This window comes from Penicillium concentricum (assembly GCF_028827145.1).
Source record: "Penicillium concentricum strain IBT 3081 chromosome Unknown utg000003l_segment0_segment0, whole genome shotgun sequence".
NCBI lineage: Eukaryota > Fungi > Ascomycota > Eurotiomycetes > Eurotiales > Aspergillaceae > Penicillium > Penicillium concentricum.
This window is the reverse complement of record NW_026622756.1, coordinates 1,788,874-1,815,113: the sequence shown is the minus strand read 5'-3', so window position 1 is coordinate 1,815,113 and position 26,240 is coordinate 1,788,874. Positions and strand designations below refer to the sequence as shown.

General features: G+C 48.2%; 5 protein-coding genes across 5 annotated transcripts; 2 read left to right on the top strand and 3 right to left on the bottom strand.

The window, feature by feature from the left end:
* Positions 1-4,938: 4,938 nt before the first annotated feature.
* Positions 4,939-6,419, top strand: N7517_008520 (Zn(II)2Cys6 transcription factor domain-containing protein; the record flags this gene model as incomplete). The annotated part of the gene is made up of 4 exons (XM_056726250.1): positions 4,939-5,085; positions 5,154-5,480; positions 5,536-5,877; positions 5,940-6,419. The coding sequence occupies 4 exons, from the start codon at positions 4,939-4,941 to the stop codon at positions 6,417-6,419; spliced, it is 1,296 nt and encodes a 431-aa protein (XP_056577101.1).
* Positions 6,420-6,511: 92 nt separating this feature from the next.
* On the top strand, positions 6,512-6,754 carry N7517_008519 (uncharacterized protein; the record flags this gene model as incomplete). Its single annotated transcript, XM_056726249.1, has 1 exon — positions 6,512-6,754. The coding sequence occupies one exon, from the start codon at positions 6,512-6,514 to the stop codon at positions 6,752-6,754; it is 243 nt and encodes an 80-aa protein (XP_056577100.1).
* A 1,761-nt stretch (positions 6,755-8,515) lies between these two features.
* Positions 8,516-12,495, bottom strand: N7517_008518 (serine/threonine-protein kinase; the record flags this gene model as incomplete). Its single annotated transcript, XM_056726248.1, has 5 exons — positions 8,516-8,751; positions 8,802-9,134; positions 9,184-11,060; positions 11,120-11,848; positions 11,900-12,495. 5 exons carry the CDS (start codon positions 12,493-12,495, stop codon positions 8,516-8,518), a joined length of 3,771 nt encoding a protein of 1,256 aa, XP_056577099.1.
* A 1,068-nt stretch (positions 12,496-13,563) lies between these two features.
* Positions 13,564-14,276, bottom strand: N7517_008517 (nuclear transport factor 2 family protein; the record flags this gene model as incomplete). The annotated part of the gene is made up of 2 exons (XM_056726247.1): positions 13,564-13,954; positions 14,197-14,276. 2 exons carry the CDS (start codon positions 14,274-14,276, stop codon positions 13,564-13,566), a joined length of 471 nt encoding a protein of 156 aa, XP_056577098.1.
* Positions 14,277-18,057: 3,781 nt separating this feature from the next.
* On the bottom strand, positions 18,058-26,043 carry N7517_008516 (type I polyketide synthase; the record flags this gene model as incomplete). The annotated part of the gene is made up of 3 exons (XM_056726246.1): positions 18,058-25,405; positions 25,470-25,941; positions 25,998-26,043. 3 exons carry the CDS (start codon positions 26,041-26,043, stop codon positions 18,058-18,060), a joined length of 7,866 nt encoding a protein of 2,621 aa, XP_056577097.1.
* Positions 26,044-26,240: the final 197 nt, after the last annotated feature.

Genomic DNA, 26,240 nt, shown 5'->3' with positions numbered 1-26,240 from the left:
GCATGAGAGAAGAGTTCAACCATTTGAATGTTATGGTATGAAATTGGTTGTATTTGTTACCTGTCTAATATTTCTCCCATTTTATTTTTCTCATTCAACTGCCCTTAGCTCGGGTCTTTTGTCTCTTACAACTCTCGAACTTGAAACCGGCATTCCCCCACCTTGACGCCTCCTGCACATGGCTTCTTTCGTCAGTCCCCGCCGCGTTTCCTGGATTGCTACTGCAGGCCTAGCACTGGCGCGGGGCCGAATAACGTACCAAACATTTGCTCTGCAGTCATATCACCTCTAGCACTGCCGCACTGCTGCACACTGCACATTACGCGGGAAACCCTCCAATTTGAGACATTACTACTGCATTTTCCCCTCAACATGACACATATACAGTTCTAGACACTTCGATGCAATCCTCCTATCCCGTGCCAGCACTGGCTTCAAACCCCTCTCATGCAATATGCAATTTAGCCTTTTTGCAATCTACCACTTCCCAACCAAAGAATGTACATAGAATCAACACAGAACCTTTCAGTTTATATCTACTCAGTTGACGCGCATGATATCGCCACCGCAAGCGCCCGCGTTCGGCCCGTTGTCGGGCATGTCCGCTAGGCTAACCTTGGGCCTGCAGGCAATGTGGATTGAGGCCGGGTAGTTCTACTCCGCCGTCCCAGATTTTGGGCTCTGGGATGAGCACCTTCCTTCTCTGGAATGGACTCCATTTATTTGACTGGGTGGTATTGTTTGGTTTCTTCATAGTGCAGCCTGAATGTATTCGGTATTGCGGAGTTTTGCTTCTCGGTGCCGTTCATTCTGGGAGTCCACGGGTGTCGGTCCATGTCTTGATGTATCCACTCCATACTATGCTCTCTGCGATGCGGATAGTTGGGCAGCTATATCCTGGGCTGTGCTCGGTGTATATGGTCATGGATCTTCACGTATCGAAACCAGGATTATCATTCCCACTAGTATCGGGAACTGGGCCCCGAAGTCCCCGGGGCATGGTGTTGTTTGCACGTTACAAGGAGATTCTCATGTAATATTCGAGAACCCAATATGGGGATATACCGATTTGGACTCTCGGAGAGTAAGGTGATACATATGGTCTTGTAATCACTTGCGACACAAAGCTCAAAAGTGGTAAACTTGAGTAAGTCATTAGATACAAGGAGAAACATAGAGAGAATAGAATATACTAAAGTATTGCAAGATATAAAATGTTACTTTTGAGTTCCTTGAGTCCCTGGGGGATCTTTAGGGCTATGGGTTTGCGGATCACGGAGGTCTATACTCCATCTCCGTGAAAACGCTAACTAATCTAGATATACTTTCCGGATCGAAGTTTGAATTCTCGAAACATGTCAGATCTACATTCGATCGCCCAATGGCTGACAACATACACAGGTATACACTTGACGTTAAAATGTTAACTAGGGTAGAAGTAATCACATGTTACAATTTGTCTTGTTTGTTCATCCGCGCTGCATCGACAGGAATGATGTTTGTTGACTTGGGGACAGCCAATCAACCTAAAGACAGGGATCAAGGTAGACGCCTGGGCGTGCGGGGATCGACCTTTAAAACCTTGAGAGAGCCGGTCAATTTTATGAGGCACCCGCAGTCGAGTTAGGTTGGTGATACCGATACCCTAGGTGCATTTGTATGCAGATCACAACACACAATCCAATCTAACCAAATAGCAACTAGGCAGTTTCAAATGTGAAAAGTCAAAAGCAAGCCCAAATAAGCAAAAGGTACATGAAAAAGCAAAAAAAGATCGGTTAAGCCGCACATTAATTACGGAGTAAATATGTCAAAGTCACTAGCTCCACGCACGATCCCGAGAAACCACTTGGCAAGCATCCAGAAAAAGCAAGGTGAGATTGACTCGCTTGTCTCCCGAATGGCGCCCGAATAGAGTTGAGGAGGTCTAGCATGCAGCATGGCAGTCCTGGTCTTGGTTTCACCTGTGTGACTGGCGAGGTATAGGCAAAGTGGGAAAACACTAATCAGATGCGACCACTACGCGAATCACATATAATATAGGAGCTAAAAAGTAAGAAACTCACTCCAACCAAAGAGAAAAAGAACAAAAGAGCAAACAAAGTCCAAAGGCTCGGCTAATAATGACCTGCCGATCTCGCATATGCTTTTCCCAGGATCAGGTAGTCATCAGGCATCTCTCATCACACGACCTGCACGTTCGAGTTCGTTGTACACCGACTCTGAAAGCACTGCCTCGTTCCGGCTCAGTGCAGGGGAAAATAAAACCCTCGCCACGTCAGATCCCCAGCACAGACCTTAGCCCTGTTATTTCGTTCCCATTACTATATTGGTCTATATTGTGTTCCCGTGACTGTACTGACATGCGGGCTGCGCCTATTAGTGCCCGACCCGTCTCCATCCTTGCTGATAGACGCGCTCCCGTGTGGGTAAAGGGGGGTTGTATGGCTAATAGAAATTGGAACAAAAACTAAAAAAAACTAAAAAAGACTAAAAGAGATTAAATTTCTTTTAAAAAAAATTACACTAAATGAAAAGTTGAAACGAGAGAGAAAAATGTACAAAATATTATATGTAAATAAAAACTTTAGGGAACGTCGCAGCCTGCAAAAAGGCCCGGTCGGAATGGGTCCCCTAGCGTTGGGCTTTCAGTTTCAACAACCAACGCTCAGTCCCTGTCGAAAGGACTAGTTTTGAGGACAACTAGCGCGTCCCCAGGACAAACAGTATCGAGTGGCCAGCGTCTTTGGATCGGGTGGATCATGGAGTGTCTCCGGAGAGTACGCTAGAGGGGACAAAGCTGAACAGGCCACGCCAGAGAGTGGGGAACGGAAAGACGCGGACGGCAATGCAGTCGATTGGGTTCGAAAAACGTGGCCTGAATTGTTTTATATTGGTACTCCATTTTACTCCGTATTACGGATAGTGCATACTATGTAGTATTTATGAAAACGGAAACTTGAACCGATCACCACATACATGTACCTATTTTAATATGGTTTTCCTATAATCATATCATACAATGAAAGGATCTAAGAGAACTAGAATAAATTCTAGGATGGACTAGAAGACATATGTGCTCTCGAGACAAAATACTGTACTGTAACAACCGAGGTATTTTTGTCAGATGGCACACATGCATAGATCGGCGGGAAGGCCGGAGCGGCCCGTGGGACAAGTACCCCGAAACTTGATTGATTAATCCTGGCAATAGTACTCGTATTATTACAATTTACTCGATATATTATTCAATCCATGGTTGCGAGTGTGGACTATTTTTTTTTCTTCCGTCCTCATGACTCTCTGCCATTATTCATATATCTCAAACCCACATTCTCTCCATATTCTAGAGGAATTGGGCCGAAAACTTCACAGGGATTGGCGGTGACGGGCGTACGCTAAATGGCCCCCCCCGTACAACGTGGTTGTGGCTCTTGGACAAGGAACCCGCCCTGTCAGCGCAGCGCTAATGCAGGTTACCTTGGCTCATTATGGGCTTTCCGGATCCAGTGCTACAGCCCTGGGAACTTAGGGCACTCCACCTCATTCTGTCTTCTCTCCCTCTTTCCTTCCAAAGCCTGGTTCGTTTCAGTCATTAAAAAAAATGGATCCGCTATCGCCACATTTTTTCTCCGTCCTTCATACTTCGCGCCAGATTTCCATATCCAACTATTGTATTCCTATGGATGCTCCTTCGTGTTAAAGAGTGGCGAGTGGTCCAGCTGTACCCCACTCCCTCAGCTGAAGTCTGATCGCCACACTTTCACCGCTTGAATTTTTCTTTCATAGTACCGGCATGCAGTAGTTTCATGTACTTTGATGGACTAGGTAGTCCTGGTTAAGGTAAGAAAATCGCCAATATTATAGATGATAATATCAATTAAATAGTTGGAATTTAAAAAATAATAATAATAATAATAATAATAATACCATCAAACCAACCCCGATATGCATGGGAATGTGTCGCCCCGACCCGAGCCCATCGCCATGGAAAATGATCCTGGTTCCGCGGGGCCGGTTGCGGTTGTGCGACTACGGTCCGACGCGGTCGTTCGTCCATGGCCGGTTACGCAGCAAGGGTCACTCGGAGGAATTGCGTGCATGGACTGATCCATGTAAAATGAGAGGTCACCTGCCACACTGATGATGTCAACTTTGACAGTTGTATCATTCTGTAGAGCTCTATTATCATTCTGTATGTTCTTCCAAGCAATTGTAGAGTGGCGAAAAAACGTGGAAAGTTACTCTCGGGCGCTACTGCTAGTTGAAAAAAATAAAATAAAATAAAAATAAAATAAAAGCGGTCGCCGTTCTCGGCTTCATACCAAAGTCTGGTACGCTAGATTAAAATCCATGGTTCAAGGCCTTGGTCTCCAACCTTGGAATGTTTCACCTGACGAATTGAAAGCGTAATGTAAGATCATACTTGATGTATGCAATTCGACTCGAGGTTGTTACAATCCGTATAGATACACATACAGTAATCCCCCCTCCATGTCTATGGGTCACTGGCGCCGCTTTAGCCCGCGCTGCCCGGGCTCCACCCCGTTCTCTAAAAATTCCCCTGTGCTTTTCCAATCAAATAATTCCTTTCCTTTTATTTCCTTTTATTTCTTTATCCCATTCCGATCTGAGCTTCTTTTCTTCTCTCTGCTTATCTCGTGGGGTTTTTTTCAACTTCCTTATACCTGCTCCTGCTCACGTCATAATCGTCTTTTTTTTCTTTTTTTTCTTATTTTTTTTTTCCTTCTTCCCTATTTCCTATTTCCTTTTTCTGTTTGGGATCTTCCTGCATCTGCCCTTTCTTCCCCTTCCCCTGCGTGACCGCGCTATGCTCACTTTGTCCGTGTGATTCGAACTCCCCTTTTCAATAACTCGAACGTCACATCCCTGCATCCTTGACTCATCTCGTCTTACTTCCCCCTCCCAACAACACAAATGTCGGGCCTTCCCAACGATCACGACCCTAACCGTCAGGGTGATCCAAATCGGGATCCTCGAGACAGAGATCCTAGAGATACAAGAGATCCTCGAGATCCTAGAGCCACTCAGTGGAACAACCCGGATGATCAGGCTTCCTATCCAGTATGTGCTGTTTTGGAATCAGTTCACAAGCTGTGATATTGCGGCTCCGGTTGCTGATAGCTTTATAGTATCCGCCGACTTCCTACCCTCCGCCACCTGACCAGGACCGTGCCTATCAATATCCCCCTCCCGCACAATACGCGCCATCGCAGTATCCTCCTCCTCCGCAGTACGCCCCATCACAATATTCCCCGGCGCAGTATCCGGATCCAAGATACCCGCATCCACAAGCCATGAACGCTATCCACGGAGCGCAAGATCCCTACCGTCTCCCACCTCCGCCGGGTCCTTATCGCGCCGATGCATATGGACCCCAAGCAGGACAAGGGCCTTACCAAGCAGCAGCTCCGCGACAGCGAACAGCCATTGCATGTCGGTACTGTCGGCGCCGGAAGGTACGGGAGATTCCTTTCCCATCTACGAATTACGCGCTAATTTTTACCCCGATAGATTCGTTGCTCGGGATTTGAGACTTCCGCAGATGGACGGTGCAGCAACTGTGTTCGATTCAACCAAGACTGCATGTTCACTCCGGTCTCTTCGCAAACACAGGCCTTTGTGCCCGCACACACCGCCTACCCTCATCTACGACCTGGACAGAATGGACCAGGACCAGGGGGCCGCGGTGGACCACCTGTCCTGTATGGCGCCCATGGACAGCCTCTGCCCCCTCAACAGCAGCCACAGGGCCCAGAGACCACCTTGCCGCCACCCCAAGGGATGTACTATCAAAACGGACGACCTCCCATGGATGGTGCCCCGCTGCCCCTTGCGTCAACCATGCCCGATCCGGTAAGGCCACCATTCCCCCTCTGGTAAGAGCAAGAAATCCGAGCTGATGTTTTGATGCTTAGAGACACCGTCGAGGCTCAAACTCGGGATTTGAGTACCCCGATCCAACCAATCTGGCTCCCGTGACACCCGCCGGATCTGCTCCAGGATACCAAACTCACACTACGCCGAGCCCTTACGCATATCCCCCTCCGCCTGCTCACGATCGACGCACCTCGCCGCCATCGGCTTATAACTATGATGCACGCCCCTCCTCCTCACCTCACGGCTCGCCCTTCCCACCCATGCAGCCCCACCAGGCGCCTATGACTCCACACCAGGGTAGCGTACCCCCAGTCCCAGCCCAGCAGGGTAGCGTGCCAATCAAGCAAAGTGGTACCCCTCAGCCAGGGGGTGTAACACCGCCGCCAACTTCTACCCCTGGTGGCTCGCAACGAGGTGGATTGAACGTGCGCGATATGCTGAACCCCGGCGATTCCCAAGGCCGCTCCAGTACCGATAGCGACATGCTCAATGCGCTGAATCGCCGCGGCCCGCAATAGTAAATTTTTTTGCTATTGGATATTCTAGTGGAAACTAGGAAAACGCACCAAAAATGCGATACGGAATCGGTGAGGAATGAGGACCATTCGGAATGGACCGTGTGCTGGCCACACGGTCCGGGAGCCATGTGTCGAGTGCTGGAATTCAAAAGCAAGATTTGAGGTCTCGTCGGGCCGCTGTGGGACCCGACTCTCCAAAATTAGGCTGCAAGGGGAGCTTCGGAATCACATTCCAGATGACGAGTACCTGGATGAACAACACAAGAACGTCACACTCTGGTCTATTTGCAAAGTCACAAAACGCGAACCCACGAGCTTCACGAGCACGAATTTGAACTTGATACTGAAACTTCCAGAATTATGGGCTCTGGTTTTATCGGCATATGAATTTTTACTACGCTATTTTTTTTTTTTTTTATCTTTCTCGGCTTCAATATCTGACTAATTGCAAATTCAATTGGATTTGCTCAGAGAGTGATTTGGCATTTCCAAAATGCATGCAGTTTATATGCTAGCCTCAACCGGTTTAACCCGCATATCACGAGAGTCTAGCATGAATGCATTCGGGGCTATCAGGTCACACTCTGTCCGGCTGTCTTTTCCGTGGAATCCATTTCACTACGGGGCCGCAGACAATTGTCCGCATTGTTATTTGATTTTCGGGTGGCTATCTGTTTTTTTTCGCAATTTGTCTCGTTTTCACTCATCGCGTTTTTGCACCGTCGGCTTTTGTCCTTTACTCGGGTTCGTTCTACATTTTTACATTACTGGGAAGGCATTCGTCTCTTTACTACTACTTTACATCTTTTACGGATGTATGTGTGTGGCCATCTGTTTTTTCGCCTACGCGACTAAAAGACGTGGGTCGGCTGTGTCATCTTTTTTCCCTTTGCCTTGATCATCGTTGGAACTGTTTTGATCTTATATTTGTTGTCTCCTTTTGCTACTGCCTGTCTTTTCGCTATCAAATATCTGCTTATACTTATATCCGGAGGTTGTTTGATCACTCTTTCTGCTATTCCCTTATTGCCGCATGCTATTCCACCTTGGGATCTTGTATCTCTGAGCGCTTTCTGATGAAATTATATGCGAATTATACCGTATTCCTCTCCCTTTTGCAGATTAAACCGACCCGATCTGAAATCCGATCTGGACTGCATTCCTAGTTTTCTCTGTATTCTGGGGTTCCCTTACTTCCCGCTTATCCTGTTTTCTTATTGAAGACCGTTAGAAGGGTTGGATGCCTTCCAGGTCTTAGACAACGGGAATATTGGTGGCTTGTCCCCTGCGAAGGGGGAATCTTGGCTGCATAATGGAGCTCGAGTATTGCATTCTTTTCATGCTACTTCATGCACCTGTGACATCCAGCGTTGCCTAGACCGCTTATGTACGTATGTACGTTGTAGACCCGGCAGGGGTAGATGTACCTATGTAAGTACCGACATATAGGTATGTGAAGACCCACCACGTGACTTGCCCTAATTTGGACGGAGGATTTAGGACTACTATGTATACACCAGGGATGATAGCGGACGGAAAGTACTAGCACAGATGCTTTGATGGCACTATTTAAGTACATGGACATATTCAAGGCTTCGATGATTTAGAACAGCGGGGACATAGGTGGGGTACAAATTTCTCAGGCGCCGAAATTAAGCATTATGCCAAGTTATTGAGGTGCCAAAACCAGGAAATGAAGAGAGAAAAGCAAAGGACTAGAGGATCTGCTGGGATTGGCGAATTGGAAAGGAACTCAGAAGAAAAAACTTGGGAAATAGATAATGAACAAGTAGAGAGAGCGGTTGACAGACAAGAAATGATTGAAGAAAGAAATGAAATTATGGATGTGGCCGGCAATACTGGGCCAGTGTGATTTTTGGGGTCTTGCATGAGACGAAAATGAGTGTGGATGTAAATGGTCAGACGATATGAGATGCAAAGGAAGTGCTTTTGCAGGGCTGGAACGCAGCATGCTCGTGGGGTAGTTTGCGGGCGCAATGTTGGGAAATGAAGGACGATAGTTGGCTGACAGTATTTGAAGAAGATCCTTGGGGGCGAGATTGAGGGGATATCAAAGAAATGGGTGTTGAAATAACTTATTTGCGGTTAGGGATAGAGTCGAGAACGCGCGACATCTTCTTTGCACGAGATGGGTCCTCAACAACCATGCCACGGCGCATGAGGGTGCTCTGCACAGTCTCAACGACCTTATTGAAAGATGAAGCGGCGCCACGCTCCTGTTTGAAGCGGACCAAGCTGAGGTTGGCTTGGTGGCCGTGCTCAAGGACAGTGTAGAATTCAGCAGTGAACTCAACTTCTCGAAGGTGGAGGACTAAAGGGTGATTAGGATGGGTGCTAGATCGGATGAAACGAGTGACTTACAGTTTGCCTCACTGACACGACCGTGGACGATGCTGTTGGTCTTGTCCAGGTACACATCCTCCATTCCGAAGTCCCGCCACTCGCGAAGGAGCTTGTAGAGTTCCTTGCGTCCCTTGACCTTTGATGTATTCAACGCAATGACTTGTGTAGCAGGTTTGATCTGGAAGACCCGGGCAAACCAATTGTGATTGGCAATCGAGCGACGCTTGTGGCGGAATGGGTTTGGCGAATCATCAGCTTCAATGGAAGTGTCGGTGTCTGCAAGTCCCTTGCACATCAGAGAAGAGTGACGATTATCCTTGGTTGGCATCGTTTCTATGTATTTCTCCTTATCTATGGATTGGTTAGAATATTACACAGAAGTTGCCAATGTCACACTTACCAGCAGGAGCTTCTTGCATATTCTGGTTGGACTTTTTTGTTAGAAGTTTCTTGAAAAAGCCACCCCCAAAGCGATCTATGGATGCCTTCCGTCTTGTAACTCGCTCTGTGTTATCGGCTTTTGGAGAAGCAGGCTCGAGGGTAATTGGGGTGTGCACAGTGGTACCTCCACTGGGAATAATGAGATGGCTATCCTTAGGTGGGAGAGCAGGAGGATTATCTGAGCCCTGAGGGCGATGTTTGAACCATGACCATTTTTTCCCTTCGGGGCCCCGACCTGTTGCTTTCTTGGGGGACAGAGGAACTTCTTCAATGGGATCCAGCCCACTAGGTTGACCAGCATGTCGTGATCCAATGGAATAGTTCTGATCGCCGCCCGGAGAGTCACTGGTAGCAAATTCATAAACATCCGATGAAACGAATTTACTGGAGTTCTTTTTCCTAATGGTCAGGGGCTTAACTTCCTCCATACAGGAGAGTGAGCTGTGGGGGACCATCCGAATAGTTGCCTTAGCATCGCCCTCCTGAGATGTAGCGAGCAAATTCCGTTGCTTCTGCTTACGTCGAGGGCTTTTCTCACCGGGCCCGCGAACAGGGCTTGCGAAATCCTCTTTGATAGCTGGGAGCAAAGCCTCGTTCGGCGAAGTGACGAAAGGATCTTGGAAAGATGCTACATCCAACTGTCGCCGTGTACCATTCTGGGCCTGATCTTCCTCAATCAAGCGATCGAGATGAGAAATGACACCAGAAAGGTAGGCAGGAACGTTATCATTTCGGCCTTGGCTGTGCTCAATGAATTTCTGACGGGTCTCGGTAAGCACCTTGATATTGTAAGAATGGGGTAACTCCTGGGAAGTATTAGACACTGTGATCTTCGAAGTGACTTGAACTTGCTCAGGGCTTGCCATTGAGGCTGGAGTTGCCGGTGTTTCATATCCAGAACCACCGCTCGTAGTGCGAATGGTTGTAACAGAGCTTCCATTGAATGCCTCCTCACAGATCTGGCTGAGCTCATGGGAGACTTTTCGAGTGTCCTCCTTCCATGTGTAGTCTGAATCGCGAACTTTTCTGACTTGCCCCATGCTTTTCACCTTCGGACCATTCGCTCGCACCACGGTTGGCTGTGCTGGTAGTGGTGGGCTACTCGGCATGTCCAGGAGATCGAGGCCATCTCCCATAAGTTGCAAGCTGCAGATGCTTGGTGACCTCTTAATCTCATTCTTCTGATTTGGTGGGGCAATCTTTCTCTTCTTGGATTTGCCACTTGTAGATCCATGAGAGCGGTTGCGAGCGTGATGGAAGGAAACGTTGCGACGATAGCTCATGGAATGTGTCGGCATTCCAGGGGCGCGGGAGCTGGAATGAGGTACCTTGGAAGAGACGAAAGACTTCATGGAGCTGGGCCCGTGCTTGCGCTTCTGGAGAACAGTGAATGGTGAGCCATCCGCCCCATCCAATTCCTCTGGCTCTTCCTCTTCCGCAATTGAAGGGGGAGGCTTCACCCTTGGTGACGATAGCATAGCCTCAGATTGCTCTGACAACTCCTGGTGGGTAGTAATATGGGCATACTGGGCTTCTGATGCCGTGCTGCTGTGCTTGGGTGACCGGTAAGGGTCATAGGTCTCCATAGTACCGGAGGACATCGGTTCCTTGAAGGAGCTGAGACGACGAGGGAACTCTTTAATAGATGGGCACTGAGCGCGACGCTTGGAACTACCCTGGCCCGTCTGACTGCGGCCTCGACGAACTCTACCACCGGTGCGGGAGATGTGGTGATAGTCACTAGCTGAGTATTCCAGAGGCTGTCCTTGGTAATTCTCCAACTGCTCGTCGCGAAATTTTGCCAAGGCGTTGTAGAACATTCGCTCGTGGGTCGGTCTGAGAGGGTTTTGTTAGCATCATGTAACTTATATCAATAATGAGCAGGTGGTACTTACTCGATGCATAGAAGCCTTTGAATCAGGTCCTCAGCCTTAACATCATGCCACAAGGTCTGCAAATTGCGAAGGATATCCAGATCGATGTCCTGTTGACAGGACAGGGTTTGGCCGCAGTCTTTCATAGACAGGGCGGGAGGAGGGCCAACGTAGTGATCGACCATGGCATTGTGAAGCTTTTCATATTTGGTTAACAACGGGTGCAGCCAAATGTTTTTCATAGATATCCGATCCTCCGGGCGCTTTTGGAGGATACGCTGGATGAGATCGGCTGCCTCATCACTCAACTCGGAAGGAATGATGTAGTCTCCTTTCTTCACAAGTCGCAGGGTGTTTCCCAAATCCCCTCCATCAAAAGGCAAGTAACCAGTCAAAAGTGCGTAGAGAATAATACCACAGCTCCACATATCAGCTCTGTCGCCACGATACTTTCGACCATAAATGATTTCCGGTGCTGCGTAATGAGGGCTACCACATGAAGTGTTCAACCAGTGCCCTGCAGGTTGCAGCGCGGCCATACCAAAATCAGCAAGCTTGACATTATGGTTTGAATCAAGCAAGATGTTTTCGGGCTTCAAATCACGGTGGCAGATATTGAAACGATGGCAATACCCAAGGGCCGCAATGATCTGTCGGAACAGTCGCACGGCCTCTTCTTCGGGTAGTGGTCCATTCTTTGATACATAGTCGAACAACTCTCCACCCTCGACGTGTTCAAGGACAAGGTACCTAGGTATATTGTTAGTGTTTTTTTCATTTCCAAATATGGTGGGGACAAACAATTCTCCTCGGTTTTCCCAAACATCATAGAGACTGATCACATTCGGATGCTCAATCAACTTCATGATGACTACTTCACGTTCAATACCACAAGGCATTTGTCGGGTGGCTGGGTTGCTAGGGAAGTTTCCCATATTACGGTCCATTGCCGCGATACTCTCACTCTGAACCATAGCAGCTGACTTTTTTGAAACAATCTTGATAGCCGCTGTGTGTCCAGTGACAGCATGCTTCGCCAGTCGAACCCGTCCAGTGGCCCCTTTCCCCAGTGTTCGTCCCAGCTGCCATGGTCCCACATGTGTTTTTCTCTTCCCTTTGGTTGACAGGAGGGATGCCGCAGACATGATGGAGTTTCGGGCCGAGTTGGGCTGGAAATCGGTGGCCACGGAGAGGCGCTCATTCTCCTTGTTCCGTTGCGGGGTTGGAGTCATACAAAGAGACATTCGATCAGGACTCTTCATTTGCTCGGATTCTTCGATTCTCAGGCTCGGTGTCTCAACATTTGGCGACTTGGAGTGGTTCATCCGGCTCGACACATCTCCCAAGGGCTGACGCCTTCTCTGAGACTCATTAAACTCCGACATTCTCTGGTCCATGCTAGATCTGGTGTGAGACATGTTGGCGTTATCCAAGGCTTTCCACTTCTGCTCAAAGTTGGGTGATTAGTCGTCAAACTATACCCCGATTAGCTGCCCATTTAACGTTCAACAAAGATATCGATACCCAACGCACAGTAAATTAGGTAAAACGCAAAAGAAAATACAACTTCTTCCGACTGTCAACGAGAAGAAGTTAGGTGTAAAGATCGACTCCAGATTTTTCTGGCAAAGAAAGACGAAAAAGACCAAAGAGTGACAAGGACTGGTCAACGCCACATCATCGACGGAGATGCAGCGGTAGAAGGGAAAAAAGACAAAAGATCTCAAGCGACAAACCCCAAACGACTGAAAATGAGATGGAAACACAAGACGGAGGGGGGGAAGATTGAAAGTGTCGTTGAAGAAGAGGTTGGCATGCTTGGACTGGAATGAGAGGGATTCCTTCCTTCCCATCGGAATGTCCTTAGCACCGTCTGCTGTTTACTGTTTACTATCTGTTTACTATTATTTGACTCCATATGTATACACCTGGGCATGTTTGCCTATTGTAATTGTTGGATTTGACCTACGACACTAACGAGGCAGAACCGTCCGAACTGTCACTATTCGCACTTCACACCTCTATACTTCCACTGGCGCCTATATGAATGGATACTTTTCTTTTTCTTCCTCTTTTTTTCTTATTATTCCAGATTCATATTATCAATACGTATTGAACAGTTTGAACTCGTATAATGCTCTCTCATGGTCAACATCAATTGCGATCGACAGGCGAGATGACATTCCCCGAAAGAAGGGGTATAACAACAAATCAACCCTCAACTCCAGGGCTACAAAGCCATTTTACTTGCAGGGGGTTTATTTGTGCTGAGCATTCCATACCCCTAAGCTCTTCATGTTCTAATATCCAGTTCTCCGGGTCAAATTAAGAGTCCAGATAAAGCTCCACAGAACACTTTCTGGCCTTCTTTATATGAACATTATATAGAACTCCGCACTAATGGTGCAACAATACATACTCAGATCCAGTTCAACTATTCAGATACATTCATATCCATAGTAACATCACCAATGATGTTCACTAATAGGCACATCGTTCACATTAACACCATCTGTAAACCATCGTCCCTCGCCATTCCCTTCCGGTCCGATCAGGACATCATTCCCACTCATCATACGTTTTCGCATCTTTCCAGTCTCATCAAAAGTCCAGTCTTCCAACCCATAGCACCTCTTCCAGCGCATTCCATCTTGCGCATCCTGAAACTCATACCAAAACTGCACAGCGATCCGATCATCCCAAAAAGCGAAAAGTTCCTTCCGAAGTCGATAGCTCCGCTCGCGTTTCCATTTCGCTTCCAAGAACGCAACGATAGACTCTGTTCCGGTAAAGAACGAGTCTCGAACACGCCAGATACACGTTGGGGTGTATGCCTGAGCGACTCGGGCAGGGTCCCTAATCGCAGCATGGTCAGAGCGGGCGATGGAATCACTACGTCATCTATTTTTGCCAAAACAATATTTCATCTCAAAAACGCAACGCCCTTCCCGTTAGAGGTATGCTCACATATGCCCAGGGTGATCTGCACAGACAAAATAATACAAGTCGGGAAGAATGCAAGGGATGAAACCTTCAAGGCCCTTCTTTCGACCACATGGTCTATCAAGGGTCATAGCGATAAGAAATCTGAGACGTACTTCGTATTCCACATATCCTGCGCTGCTTTGACTTTTTTCTGCGCAGTCTCCTCGGTAAATGGCGGCTTGAGATCTGCCATGGTGGGAATTTCGGGGGTTATGAGATCCAATTTGTCTTCAGGTCGGATTGCGTTGAGAAGCTTAACCCCTTCCAAGCCCTGGAGGACCCCGCACAACTCTCCCATTGGATAATATTGCCAGCAGTAATTTAGTAATCCACCCTTCCAGAGTATACTGTCAAAATTGTATCAACTTGGCTACCATTTAATTGATAATTTACAAGTATATGCTCGATGATTAAATTGATCATTTACAACTATATACTCCATGATTGAATTGATCATTTACAAGTGTATATTGCATGATTAAATTAATCATCTACTGTGCAACGTTGCCGGGGAGGTTCTTATATCAATAAAGGTTTTGTTACTTATTATTAAGAAAATCTTGGACAATTGTGCATGAAAATAATTATATGACTAGTTTTATACAATAAACTTGGTTGTAAAACAGTTATATAGTGTTTTGATAGACGAATCTCTAGCCATATAGCCAGCAGGCAGATATCGTACTGGATCCTGGAACCAAAAAGGGTATACTTTGACTTATGATATCTAATATCAGTTCTCTAAAAAATAAATGAAATTATTTTCACTATTCATATGCTCAAAAAGCAAGATATTTGCTGGACTGTTCGTTTATAATTGACATTTTGGTTATATGTTGCTGTAAATGTGAGAAATATATATTTGCTTTCTAAGTACAAGCTAGTCCACCACTATGTCATAAATATATAATCTTAAGCTAAAAATTTCAAGTAGGCTAAAAGCAACAATTGGACCTTAAAGCACACGAATAAAATTCCCAGACAACTGTATGTTTATATCGGTTACCTTGTTTATGATCGTTGTGGCTTAAGCTCCCTAGTAACGCCAAGCCACAACATCAGATGAACTATGTTTAGGGCACAATGTACAAGGCTCGGAGTCAGGAACATAAATATCTTATAAATTTTAGGTCCATTGTGATCTCCAGTCATGGTAGTTAAGCATTTATTGATAGAAACATGATTATGTATCTTCTCCATATTCCTGGTCACCATAAAGTGCATCGATCCAAGGCGGTTTATTATGTAGCTGTCTGTTTGTATTGTTTGCATCGAAGTCCTCTACGACCCAGCCCAGATTGTTTGGTATTCAGGGTCATTTTCACCCCTTTCGCTTCCAAAGGTATTTAGTTGCTATACTGAAATGCTCAAATCAGATTTTTCCTCCAATAATACTTTCTGTATTTCGAATACTATGGAAGCCCCTGTAGAATGTCTTTGGATCCATTCTAAAGACTTTATCATCGACTAAAGCTTCCGACACTCTAAGCTCAGCAACTCTTAGTTAAATCTTTTTCTACTTGTTATGTTTTAACTAATAAATATAGGGCGACTCGTCTAGGGTCGTGGACGAGGGAGATGATACGTCCCATATTACGGTTGTCGAAATCCATCGATATTACCCTCCAGGGGTTTTGGAGATCATTACGCGCGGTGGCCAATGCTTCATTGGTCTTATCGATGATTCCATGGTTTTGAAATATCCATGCATTCCTAGCGATAGCGAACTAGAAAGCGTTCGTATCGAGGCGAAGATTCTCGAAGTCCCCGGAAGCCATCCCCGAATTATCGCTTCAAGAGGCCTAACCGAACACGGTCTTGCTCTACAACGAGCATCAAATGGATCTTTGAGCGATTACATCTCATCCCAATCCTTCCTTTCTTTCGATACAGGACTACGTTAGTCCAAGCAAGCTGCAGAAGCAGTCGGTTTTATTCATGGGAAACATGTCATTCACTGTGACATCAATTTGAACATTTCCTACTTGATCAAAATCTTGATCTACAGCTTGCTGACTTTCAGGGTATGCTCAAGTCACTCGAAAATGAAACTCTACTAGACGGACTTGATCGGGAGTGCACAAAATCATATATGCCACGTGATGGGGATGTGGCATATGTAAAGACTGACATATTTGCGCTCGGCTCCGCTATCTTCTTTATTATGAAAGGACATGAAGTTTTCCCAGAACTTAATAGTCGTGAAGACTATGAGGAAATTGAATCTCGGTTTCAACGTGGCTTGTTCCCTACACAGAGCCACCCTTGTTTCACCGTCATAAAAAAGTGTTGGAATCAACAGTGCTGTTCCGCCTAGACTTCCGCACCGGCCCACAAAGCCCAAAGCCCAACCCAACCCAACCGTAAATAGGCTGGGCTTTGGGCCTATGGTAAAAGCCCATAGGGCTTGAATGGGGGCCCATTAGCCCCCAAACAACACAAATATGCCAAGTTAAACCCCCTTTCTAGGTTATCTTAATTACCCTATGTTTAGCACCGTTTCTAAGCCTCATCCCTAATGTAGTATTATATTAGTTTAAATGATCTAGAATCGATTACTAGTTATTTCTCTATATCATATTTAAAAACTCGACAAATTCGTGTATTTATAATTTTTTAAAATTACAGAGGTTCTCTAGAAAGTGGTGGTATTCCCGCATAAATCAAATATATATCTAATATTAAGATATCAACTTTCACATTTTCTATAATATCTAAACTTCCACCGATCAGATTTTCTTTAAAATTGAAAAATATACTTATGTAGCTAAAATAAACCTAGATTCTGAATTTGAACTTTATACGACTCAATCGAGCGGTTGAGCTTCTCCGGATAGAACAAGACCTTAGAAGTACTGTCTAGGAAGAGCAATGGATTGCTAAGAATCCCGAGACTGCAGGCAGCTGGCCACTCTGCAGGAATGATGTACAGGCCGAGCTTCAAGCTTTGAGTAAGAGATATTGGTTGCTGGAACGACATTGGTGGACAGTCCGAAGTTCATTCGTGGAGGGGCCCCTGATACGAGCATTTGACCTGTGGCGATCACATCCTCTATGGTATATGTACCAAGTTCTGGTGGAGGATTGCGTGAGAAGGGGAGGATGCTGTAGCCCTACCTGCAGGTGTTGCGTTGATCGCAAGACTGATGAGACACGACAGCTTGGAGCTGGACATTGTATGATGGCATGTGGATGTTGTCACCAAGCCCGGGGATTTGAGCTTACGAAAGGAGAAAAGAAGAAATTCATTAAGGATTTTCATGATTTGGATGACGGTAGTTTTTACCGCCTGAGGATCAATCGAGTTTCAATATGGGGACTATCTCTTGATAGTCATGTCAGCCCTTTTGATTTGATTCTCATGCCCCCTGGATGCGAGAGGATTGGTTCAAAAGAGCAGATGGTAAAAGGCAAGGCTGAACGAGTGGATGAAGGATTTATTCTAATTGACGAAGAGAAGGAAGAAGTTGTTTTACTTTAACTGTTAGTGTTAGGCGACTAGGTGCTTGCTAACTTTTGAGGCTTTCTTGTGCAATGCAACACTTTGATCTAAAGTAAAGTGTACTCTTTCCTATTTAGGGACATTCGTGCCTGTAATTCACCTTTCACGTGCACTTGCTATTTTGCTACCTTCCGTATAGAATTTTGATTCTGTAAACATCCCATCAAATCAAACACTGAGACCAAACTACATATTTTCCGACATGGGCTTTTCCAGCAGTCTATCCAGCAGTCCAGCAGTCTTTTGGGTAGTCGTTTGGGTAGTCTTTTTTTGCTAACATCGCTTGGCCTGCCCCAGATGTCCGCCAACGCTGCCCATATTGGCCGCTAGGCCCCTGCGTCCTTCTTATCTGTATAGTCCTGTCAAATCCGCTGTTCGTTCATTCTAATTCTAACCTCACATCACCCTCAAAGCAGTGTCTTACTGATCAATGTCATTTATCTGATGTTTAAAGTAATCTCTTGTCATACATTCATCCTTTAAAGTCCACAGCATCAACCACCCTTGCGGCCAGGGATTTGATACTGGTGCGCGAGTCCAGAAGATCTAGCATAGTAACCTTGAATCCAAGAGCCAAGTGGAACCAGTTGCGCAACTCTACCGCAATGAGACTATCCAGACCATGGTCAGTCACAGCACGAGCTGTATTAATAGATGATATATCCACCAGCAGCATTGTTGCGATTGTGGTGGCGATCCACTGTGAAGTAAGCTGCAGCGCCAGGGCGCGCAGCTCAAACTTTTGATTCTCGTCAGATGCGGTACGCGCTTTTTGAACCAAATCATCAAATTTGCGACGCGTTCGGGTAGTGGCTAAGCGCCCGCCTTTTAAGTCTCCGGCTGATCCTGATTTCTCATCTCCTCGATTATGGCGCATCACGTCGTCGAGCCCGCGAATCACGTGTGATACACGCGCGTCACTGTACCAACGTGGTTGGGCGGCACTGCGGATGCCAAACTCGGTATTTTCTCGTTCTTTCTGGGCCATTTGCGCCGGATCCATGGAGGTCACATATGTCGCGGCTGCTAATGGGTCAACTGCAGCACCATTGAATTGCAAGCCAACATCGCCGATGAACGCTGGTTCCAGCAGGCGAAGGAAGTAGCTCTCTGGCACGGTAAGAGCCTTATTGCGAGTCATCAACTGGAGTGTCGTGGTAGAAGTACTGAGGTGGCCTACATCGTTGACTAATCCAAACTGGGCGGCTGTAGCAGGCAGGCCATGACGGCGGCGATAGCGCGCAAACTGATCCTGAAAATTGTTGGCGGCTGTGTAGGCACCCTGAGTTGCGAAGCCGAGAACCGAGAGGATCGAAGTGGTCATGATGAAGAAATCCAGTGGGAGGACCTTCGTGACTTCGTGCAAATTCCATGTTCCGTGCACTTTTGCAGCAAGACCATTACGCCAGCCCTCGAGAGAGATCTTATCGAAGGAAATGTCCTGGTATGATACCGCGCAATGGACAATACCCTTGACCGGTCGAATGGAGGATGCTTCTTTGATGGCCCGTGCAACCTGCTTCAAGCTGCTGATATCACAAGCCACAGGGTGGACACGCACCCCATGCTTGGTCATAGCATCGACAAGTGTCTGCGCATCTGGGGTGTGGGAACCACGGCGAGACAATACCACGATTTCTTGAGCGCCCCTGTTGCCCATCCATTGGATAACCGACCGCCCCAAACCACTCAGACCACCGGTGACAACATAACAAGCTTTGGGGTCAAATTGGGCCGCTGGGGGTGCTAAAACAGTCCGGACAAGCGTGTTAGGATCCTGGAAGCTCACTACCAGCTTGCCAACATGGGTACCCTTGGAGAAACCGAGCAGTGTCTGATCGAGCTGGGAGATATCTGAAACAGACATCGGCCGGATGGGACCGATATTATTAGCCCGATAGTGATCATCCACGGCCTGTATGAGCTCAGCTCCAAGCCCCAAGTCATGACGCACCAGCTGAGTGAGATCGAACGACGAAAAGCTGGCACTCTTCTGGAACAGCTCCAGACCAATTCTTCTAGCACCAATGACATCCAACCGGCCGAGATCAATGAGATGGCCCAGGGGAGCGAGCGCCTGGATGGATTCATAAAGCCTATCGCCCTGGGCCGTACTCAGAATCACATCAAAGCCGCCAGTGGCGACGGTGGCTCGTGCAAACTCTTCCGGTTCGCGCGTTAACACATGTGATGGTGGGAGGCCAACATCTCCAACCAAGAAGCGTGCTTTCTCTGGTGTTCCAACCATCGCATAAACTTCAGCACCCTTGGCTTGTGCTAATTGAATTGCACCGAGACCGACACCACCCGACGCAGAATGGATCAAGACTTTCTGGCCACGGCGCAGGCGCGTCAGATGCTCAAATGCGTATATTGCTGTCATAAAGACGACCGGCATCGTCGCCATGCTGAGCAGATCGTCGCCGACGCGCGCCTTCTGCGCGAGGGCGCCAGGCACGCGTGTATAGTTGCCAAAGTGGCCCTCACCCAGACCGTATACCAAATCACCCACGGCAAAGCGAGAGGCTGCTTCTGCACCGACTCTCGTGATGACACCGGAATACTCAGAAGAAAGGTTGTTCATATCAAAGCGGCCCGTCGAGACTGCTAAATCTTTCCAATTCAGTCCTACACCGGCCACTTTGACCTCAATCGAATCCTGCGGGAGAGGATGGGCCAACTCGGTGTAAGGCTTGAAGTAGAGCGAACTGAGCATCCCCGACGTCTCAAAAGCGGCGCGCACTGGTCCCCGGCTGCCAAGAGGCAAGAGTTGGACGCCGTGGGTTGCGGGCATCTGAATGCGCTCTGCATATCCGTGCAACGCGGCCTCAGGGACCAACCGACTTACCCACAGACAGCCATTGTGCCAGGCGAACTCCCGATCTTCACTCTGGTTATCGTTCCGCTGCTGGAGTTCCTGCTCCTTGTCCGCGAGAGTCCGAACCAGCTCGTTCGTGTCCAATTCTCCGACATCGAAGTGATCGGCATCGATGTCGACAGAGCAGAAGCGCCCTGTCAGTACCTCCGTTGAGATCGTGCGTAAGAGGCCTCCCACCACTGCTCCGTCGGGGCTACGGCCCTGAATCATGCCAGTTGACGTCAGCCACACCATAGACGCTGTGTTATATGCAAGGTACTTGAAGATATTTAAAGTCAGTTCGCTAGCATCCAACAATAGGTTCTCGTCGTCTAAGAAGGCAATCACGCGTGCTTCGGCAGGCAGGTCGGTCAGGACGCTCCCCAGCGGCATGGTCTTTGTGAGTAGTTTGCGACTCTCCAGATCACCTGCGAGCTGCTTCAGCAAACCAGGGACTCTCTTGCCGTGGAGCAGCCAGACTACCCCGGACGAGGGAGAGGCATCTGGGATAATCCGGGTCGAAACTAGGACATTCGAATGCAATGTCGGAGATGGGTAATCATCCAAACACACGTCTACTCCAGAGAAGCCAGCCAGTCTCAAGGCTCTATCCCACTCGGTGGTATCCAAGAATGGTCCATCAATGCGACCGTCCCCTGCCTTGCCCCAGTAGCCGGGCTGGGTGCCGCCGATGAGCCTGACCCAGGCGCTGTCTCCTGTGGCCTCAGCCAGGATGAGCTTTCCACCCGGCTTCAGTAGCTTCCCGGCGTTTTTGAGAGCAGGAACGATTGACGAGGCCGTATGGATGACCTGCGAGGCGATAATTACATCGTAGACTGGCTCAAGTCCCTGCGCCAGTGGGTCCTGCTCTATGTCCAACACGGAGAATTTTATATCCTTGTAGCTGGCGAGTTGAAGCTGAGCCCCCCGGAGTGCAGCTTCGGAGTCGTCCGTCACTGTGTAATCCTGGTAGCACTTGATGCCGGTTGTGCTACTAAGAACCTCTAGCACTAACCCAGCCACGCGTCCCCGTCCTCCCCGAAGTTCCAGGATCTTGATATTAGGATCAGCGTGCCCGATGCTGTCCAAAAGCTTCGTGATCTGGGAGTAGACACCAGTGATAAACAGGCTATTCTCAACGTAATCAGCCAGCAGTCCATCCTGCTTTAAGATCTCTGCGCCGGTCTTCTTGCCCTGCAGAATATCAGACATGCTTTCATGCAGACGCCGAAGAACCGTCGTCTCTAGTATAGCACTGGCCTCTTCGTAAAGCCTTCCGAGTGCCTGAGAGCGCTGGTCAAGAGTGAGCGCTTTGGCTTCAGTAATCTGGGGTGATCCAGTTTCATCAACAAGCTTTTTCAACAATGCGATGTAATGTCCCAAAATGCCGGATGTATGTATTTCGATGTCAACATTGCCTATCAACGTATCGTACGCATCTAATGTGATGAACGCTGCAATACTGTCAAGAAGTTTAAGTATCGGGACCTTGGAAGCGTTCTCGGCTGGAGGTGGAAACAGGCTGCGTGACTGCCGGTTGCTCAACGCACGGAAGTCAGGTTTATAAATCATGCGCATAAAAGGACTGATAATTTTGGGACCCTCGGCGGGAAATTGGCTTTCCGGCATATGACTGATACAGCGGAGGTTCTTTATATTGAGGAGCAGCTCCCCTGCTTGGTTCTGTAGTTGGAGCTGGAGGTAGGCAGATCGCAGGCCCCGGAGCTCACCATGAGCGAGAGCAGTTCCCTGAAGAGAAGTTTCCTGATGATTGCCAGTGCGTAGATGCATTTGTGAGAAATGGATGGGTAGAAATGCCGTAGTTGCCCGTTCTATTTGCCCACCGCGGCAAGCGAGGAGACCAAGCTGGATCATGGCATCCAACGACGTGGGGTGGATCGGATACACGGATTCGCCTCCTTTGACCATACCGGCTGTTATATTCAATCTGATACTGGCCGACGCCAGGTTTTCGGCTGTACGAATTGCTGAGAGGGCTTGGAAAGCAGGCCCGTAGCTGTGTCCGATGGATGCGAGAGTCTTGTACCAGGCTCGCGAGTCCACAACTCGAGACTCAATTCCGAAATCCATTCTTTTGGTCTCGGCAATATTTGAGATCTCCAGCTTGATCTGACCGGTGCAGTGCTCGGTCCATTCCCCCGAGTCGTGAGTAACGGAGCTGACGGAGAAGGTCGTCCATGATGGGGCATGTACGGTGCTCTCACTAGTCAACTCCAAGCTCAGCACAACCTCTACTCCGTGCTGATCTTCGGGGATTCTGAGTGCCGCCTTGATGTCCACATTGCGGAGTGAAAATCCCGCGATGGGCAGTGCGTTCAGGTATTCCTCATAGAGCTGTGAGGCGGCAACCATAGCCATGCATACAAAGCCAGCTGCTGGGAAGACAACGTCTTTCATTATACGGTGATCACTGAGCCAGGGAAGGTCCTTTAATCTGAGAATATTGCGGAACTGAGGCCGGAGCTTTGCATTCCCAGCCACCTTGGAACCTACCAAGTCGTGCCTTTGAACATTGCGAAGGCGAAACTCCTTACTGACGCGGCTCTCGTAGTAGCTCACTGGCCCATAGTCATACTGATATGGTGGAAGGTCGACGGCCATAGTGCCGTGTGTGAGCACTGGCTTCTCGTTACTCGTGCCGTCTGTGGCATTCACTGCGGTAAGATTGATCTGCGCATTCATCCCAAATAGCGACCCAGCGAGCTGTAGGATAGATCGTCTGCTGTCCTCTCCGCGAGTGAGTGACCCGGTGTACGGGATATCCTTCCCAATACCTCTCAGCACTTGGTTCACAGGGCCTTTCAGTGCGGGATGGGGTCCAATCTCTACCAGTGCTCCAATATTTAGATCTTCATCTTGAACTAGATTCACAACTGCATCTGCGAAGCGAACAGGAGACTCGAGGTTAGATCTCCAATAAGCTACCGGGACGCTATTTGTAGTGATTTCCTTATGCAGTGTGACTGACGAGGTCCAGGAGATGCATGGATATCGATCCTGTTCATCGAGTAGTCCAAGACTTTGGAGGCGAGTAAGCCCCTTTGAGAGTAGATTCTCGTACTCTTGGCCTAGTGCGATCATATGATGCGAGTGGTAAGCATTGCCGCCGGTCTTAAGCAGTCTGTTGAACACTCCTTCCTCGTTGAGTGTTGCCGAGAGTTTCTCGACAACTTCTTGTTCACCAGATAGGGTGAGACTTTCATACGAGTTGATGGCAGCAATTTTAATGTCCTGCTCGATGCCCTCGAGATACTTAGCTGCTTGCTCTAGGCTCATACCGACAGCCAGCATCGCACCACGCTGTTTGTTCTGAGAGACAATCTGACCCCGGAAATACGCAGCTGCGATGGACTCCGCGGCGCTGATACGACCAGCAGCATATGCAGCGGCTATCTCTCCTGAAGAGTGACCCACCACTCCCGAAGGATAGACAGACCAAGACGCGAGCAGGTTCACCAAACCAATCTGCACTGCCGTGCATACCGTCTGCGAGGCCTCGGGTGCTTGCACAAAGTCAGGTCCAGATTTCCCCGACAATACTTCTTCAATCGTCCAAGACCGAGTTCCTGCCACAGCTGAAAGAATGCTGTCCAAATACTCAATGGAAGTGCGGAATACATTATATTCAAAGAGCTCAGCACCCATGGCGGGCCACTGCGCTCCCTGACCCGTGAAGACGAAGCCCAGACTTATAGTCTCGGGCGCAGCCGTGGAGATCCTTTGGACATCATTCAAAAGCCCCTGAGCAGCGTCGTTTGTATTCACAACGCGGAAGGTTCGTTGAGCAAGCTTCGATCGTCTGGCTCCTAGAGTGTACGCGACATCTGCCAAAGAGTGCTGGTGAATAACACTAGACAGTGCCTCAATGTTCAACTTGAGAGAGGTGTCCTTGTGTGCTGCGAATGGTAAAAGCACCATTTGGCGAGTGTCAGCATCAGCTACTGCCTTTGACTGGAATTTCCGGAGAATCGTAATACGCTTGGTCTCCGCTATCGTGTTGCTGATTTCATTTGCATGGCTATTATAATGTCCATTTGACCTGTTGGTATGGGTCACACTATTCTGATTTGCAGCAGAGTGTTTGACCGAGCTGCCATTGAGTGTTGCGGTGCCCGATATTCCCGGCTTTACGTAGTCCGGATATAAAATATTGACGTGATCAAGGACACAATGTCCAATAGAACCCCCGAAACCGGCGGATGTGACACTTGCTCGTCGTAGCTTGCCTTCTGGCCATGGAATGACCTCAGTGACTACTTCAGCCTTGGCCTTCTCGAAGTCAATTTTGGGGTTCAGCGTATTCACTCCAATGCTGGGCGGAATAACACCGGTCTCCAATGCGAGTACAGCTTTGAAGATTCCAGCAAGAGCTGCCGCTCCCTCAGTGTGACCCAGGTTTGTCTTGACGGATCCGATAAGTAGGCGGTCCTCTGGCGCGTCAGATCGTCCAGGCCCAAAAACCTTTCCGGCCGCTTCGATTTCGATAGGGTCACCGACACGTGTGCCAGTTCCGTGGCACTCAAGGAATGGCGTTTGCGAGGGGTCTAGCCCACCGGTGTTTTCGTATGCCTTGCGAATTATTACCTCCTGGGCGGAACCACTCGGATTGGTGATGCCGCTTGAACGGCCGTTCGCACCGATAGCGCTACCACGGACGAGAGCGCGCATGGGAGAGCCATTCTTAATGGCTGTCTCGGGCTTCTTTAGGTATATAGCGGCAAATCCTTCGCCTCGCGCATAGCCATCTGCAGAAGCATCAAATGCATGACTCATGGAAGTACCGGATAAAGCCCCTAGCTTGTCCATGGCTATCTGCATAGCTGGATCCATAATCCAGTTTGCTGTGGCCACGATAGCAGAATCACAGTCTCCGCCACGAATGGCTTGCATTGCCATGTGAAGGCCGTACATGGCGGAGGTACAAGCGCTGTCAAGAGTAACGCTATCATATGATGATTTAGCTTCTGGCGGAGAGGGCAGAGGACAAATAAGGATAGGCCACTCACCTTGGGCCGATCAGGTTGAAAACGTAATTGATGCGGTTGCTCAGCATATTGTGGCAGACGCCAGTGGAGGCATGTGGCCTCGCATATTCCCAGTCTCGGGTTTGTACAAATAAATTGTCGTTTGAGACGTCGGCAACGTATACTCCCATGCGTGCCCCATTGATGCTCTCCCAGGTCTCTCCAGCATTTTCAAAAGCCTCATAAACCACCTCTAGGAGTTTTCGTTGTGACGCATCCATGGTTTCTGCTTCAAGACCTGAGATTCCAAAAAATGCCGGATCAAAAAGTCGAGGATCCTCGGTTATAGTGTAGCCACCCTTGGCGGCTGTGGTCCCTGGACGCTCTGGGTTAGGGTGATAGAATCCTTTGGCTGAGAAGCGAGGCTCGCCCCAGTCCTGGTATCCGGATCGCTTGTTGATCAAAAATTCCCAGAGACCGGATGTATCACGAATCCCTCCTGCCCAACGGCACCCTGAAAGAGACATAAGTGCATATTCCAAAGGATTTCCAGATATTGAAATCACCTACCCATGCCCACAATAGCAATTGACTCTAGTTCACGCTTTTCAGACATATTTGCTTGTTGCAAAGTCAAAAAAGAAAACGTGCGTAATACGGTGGTACTTGGGTATATCGTATTCTTCGATTGATGTAGATAAGGAGCATTCGCGATTGTCATTGATCTATAAACTAAAAATCCGAAGAAATTATGCACTATATATATATATAATTAAAGGAGCCAGCTTTGTGCGCCGTTCGAACCGGCGTGAA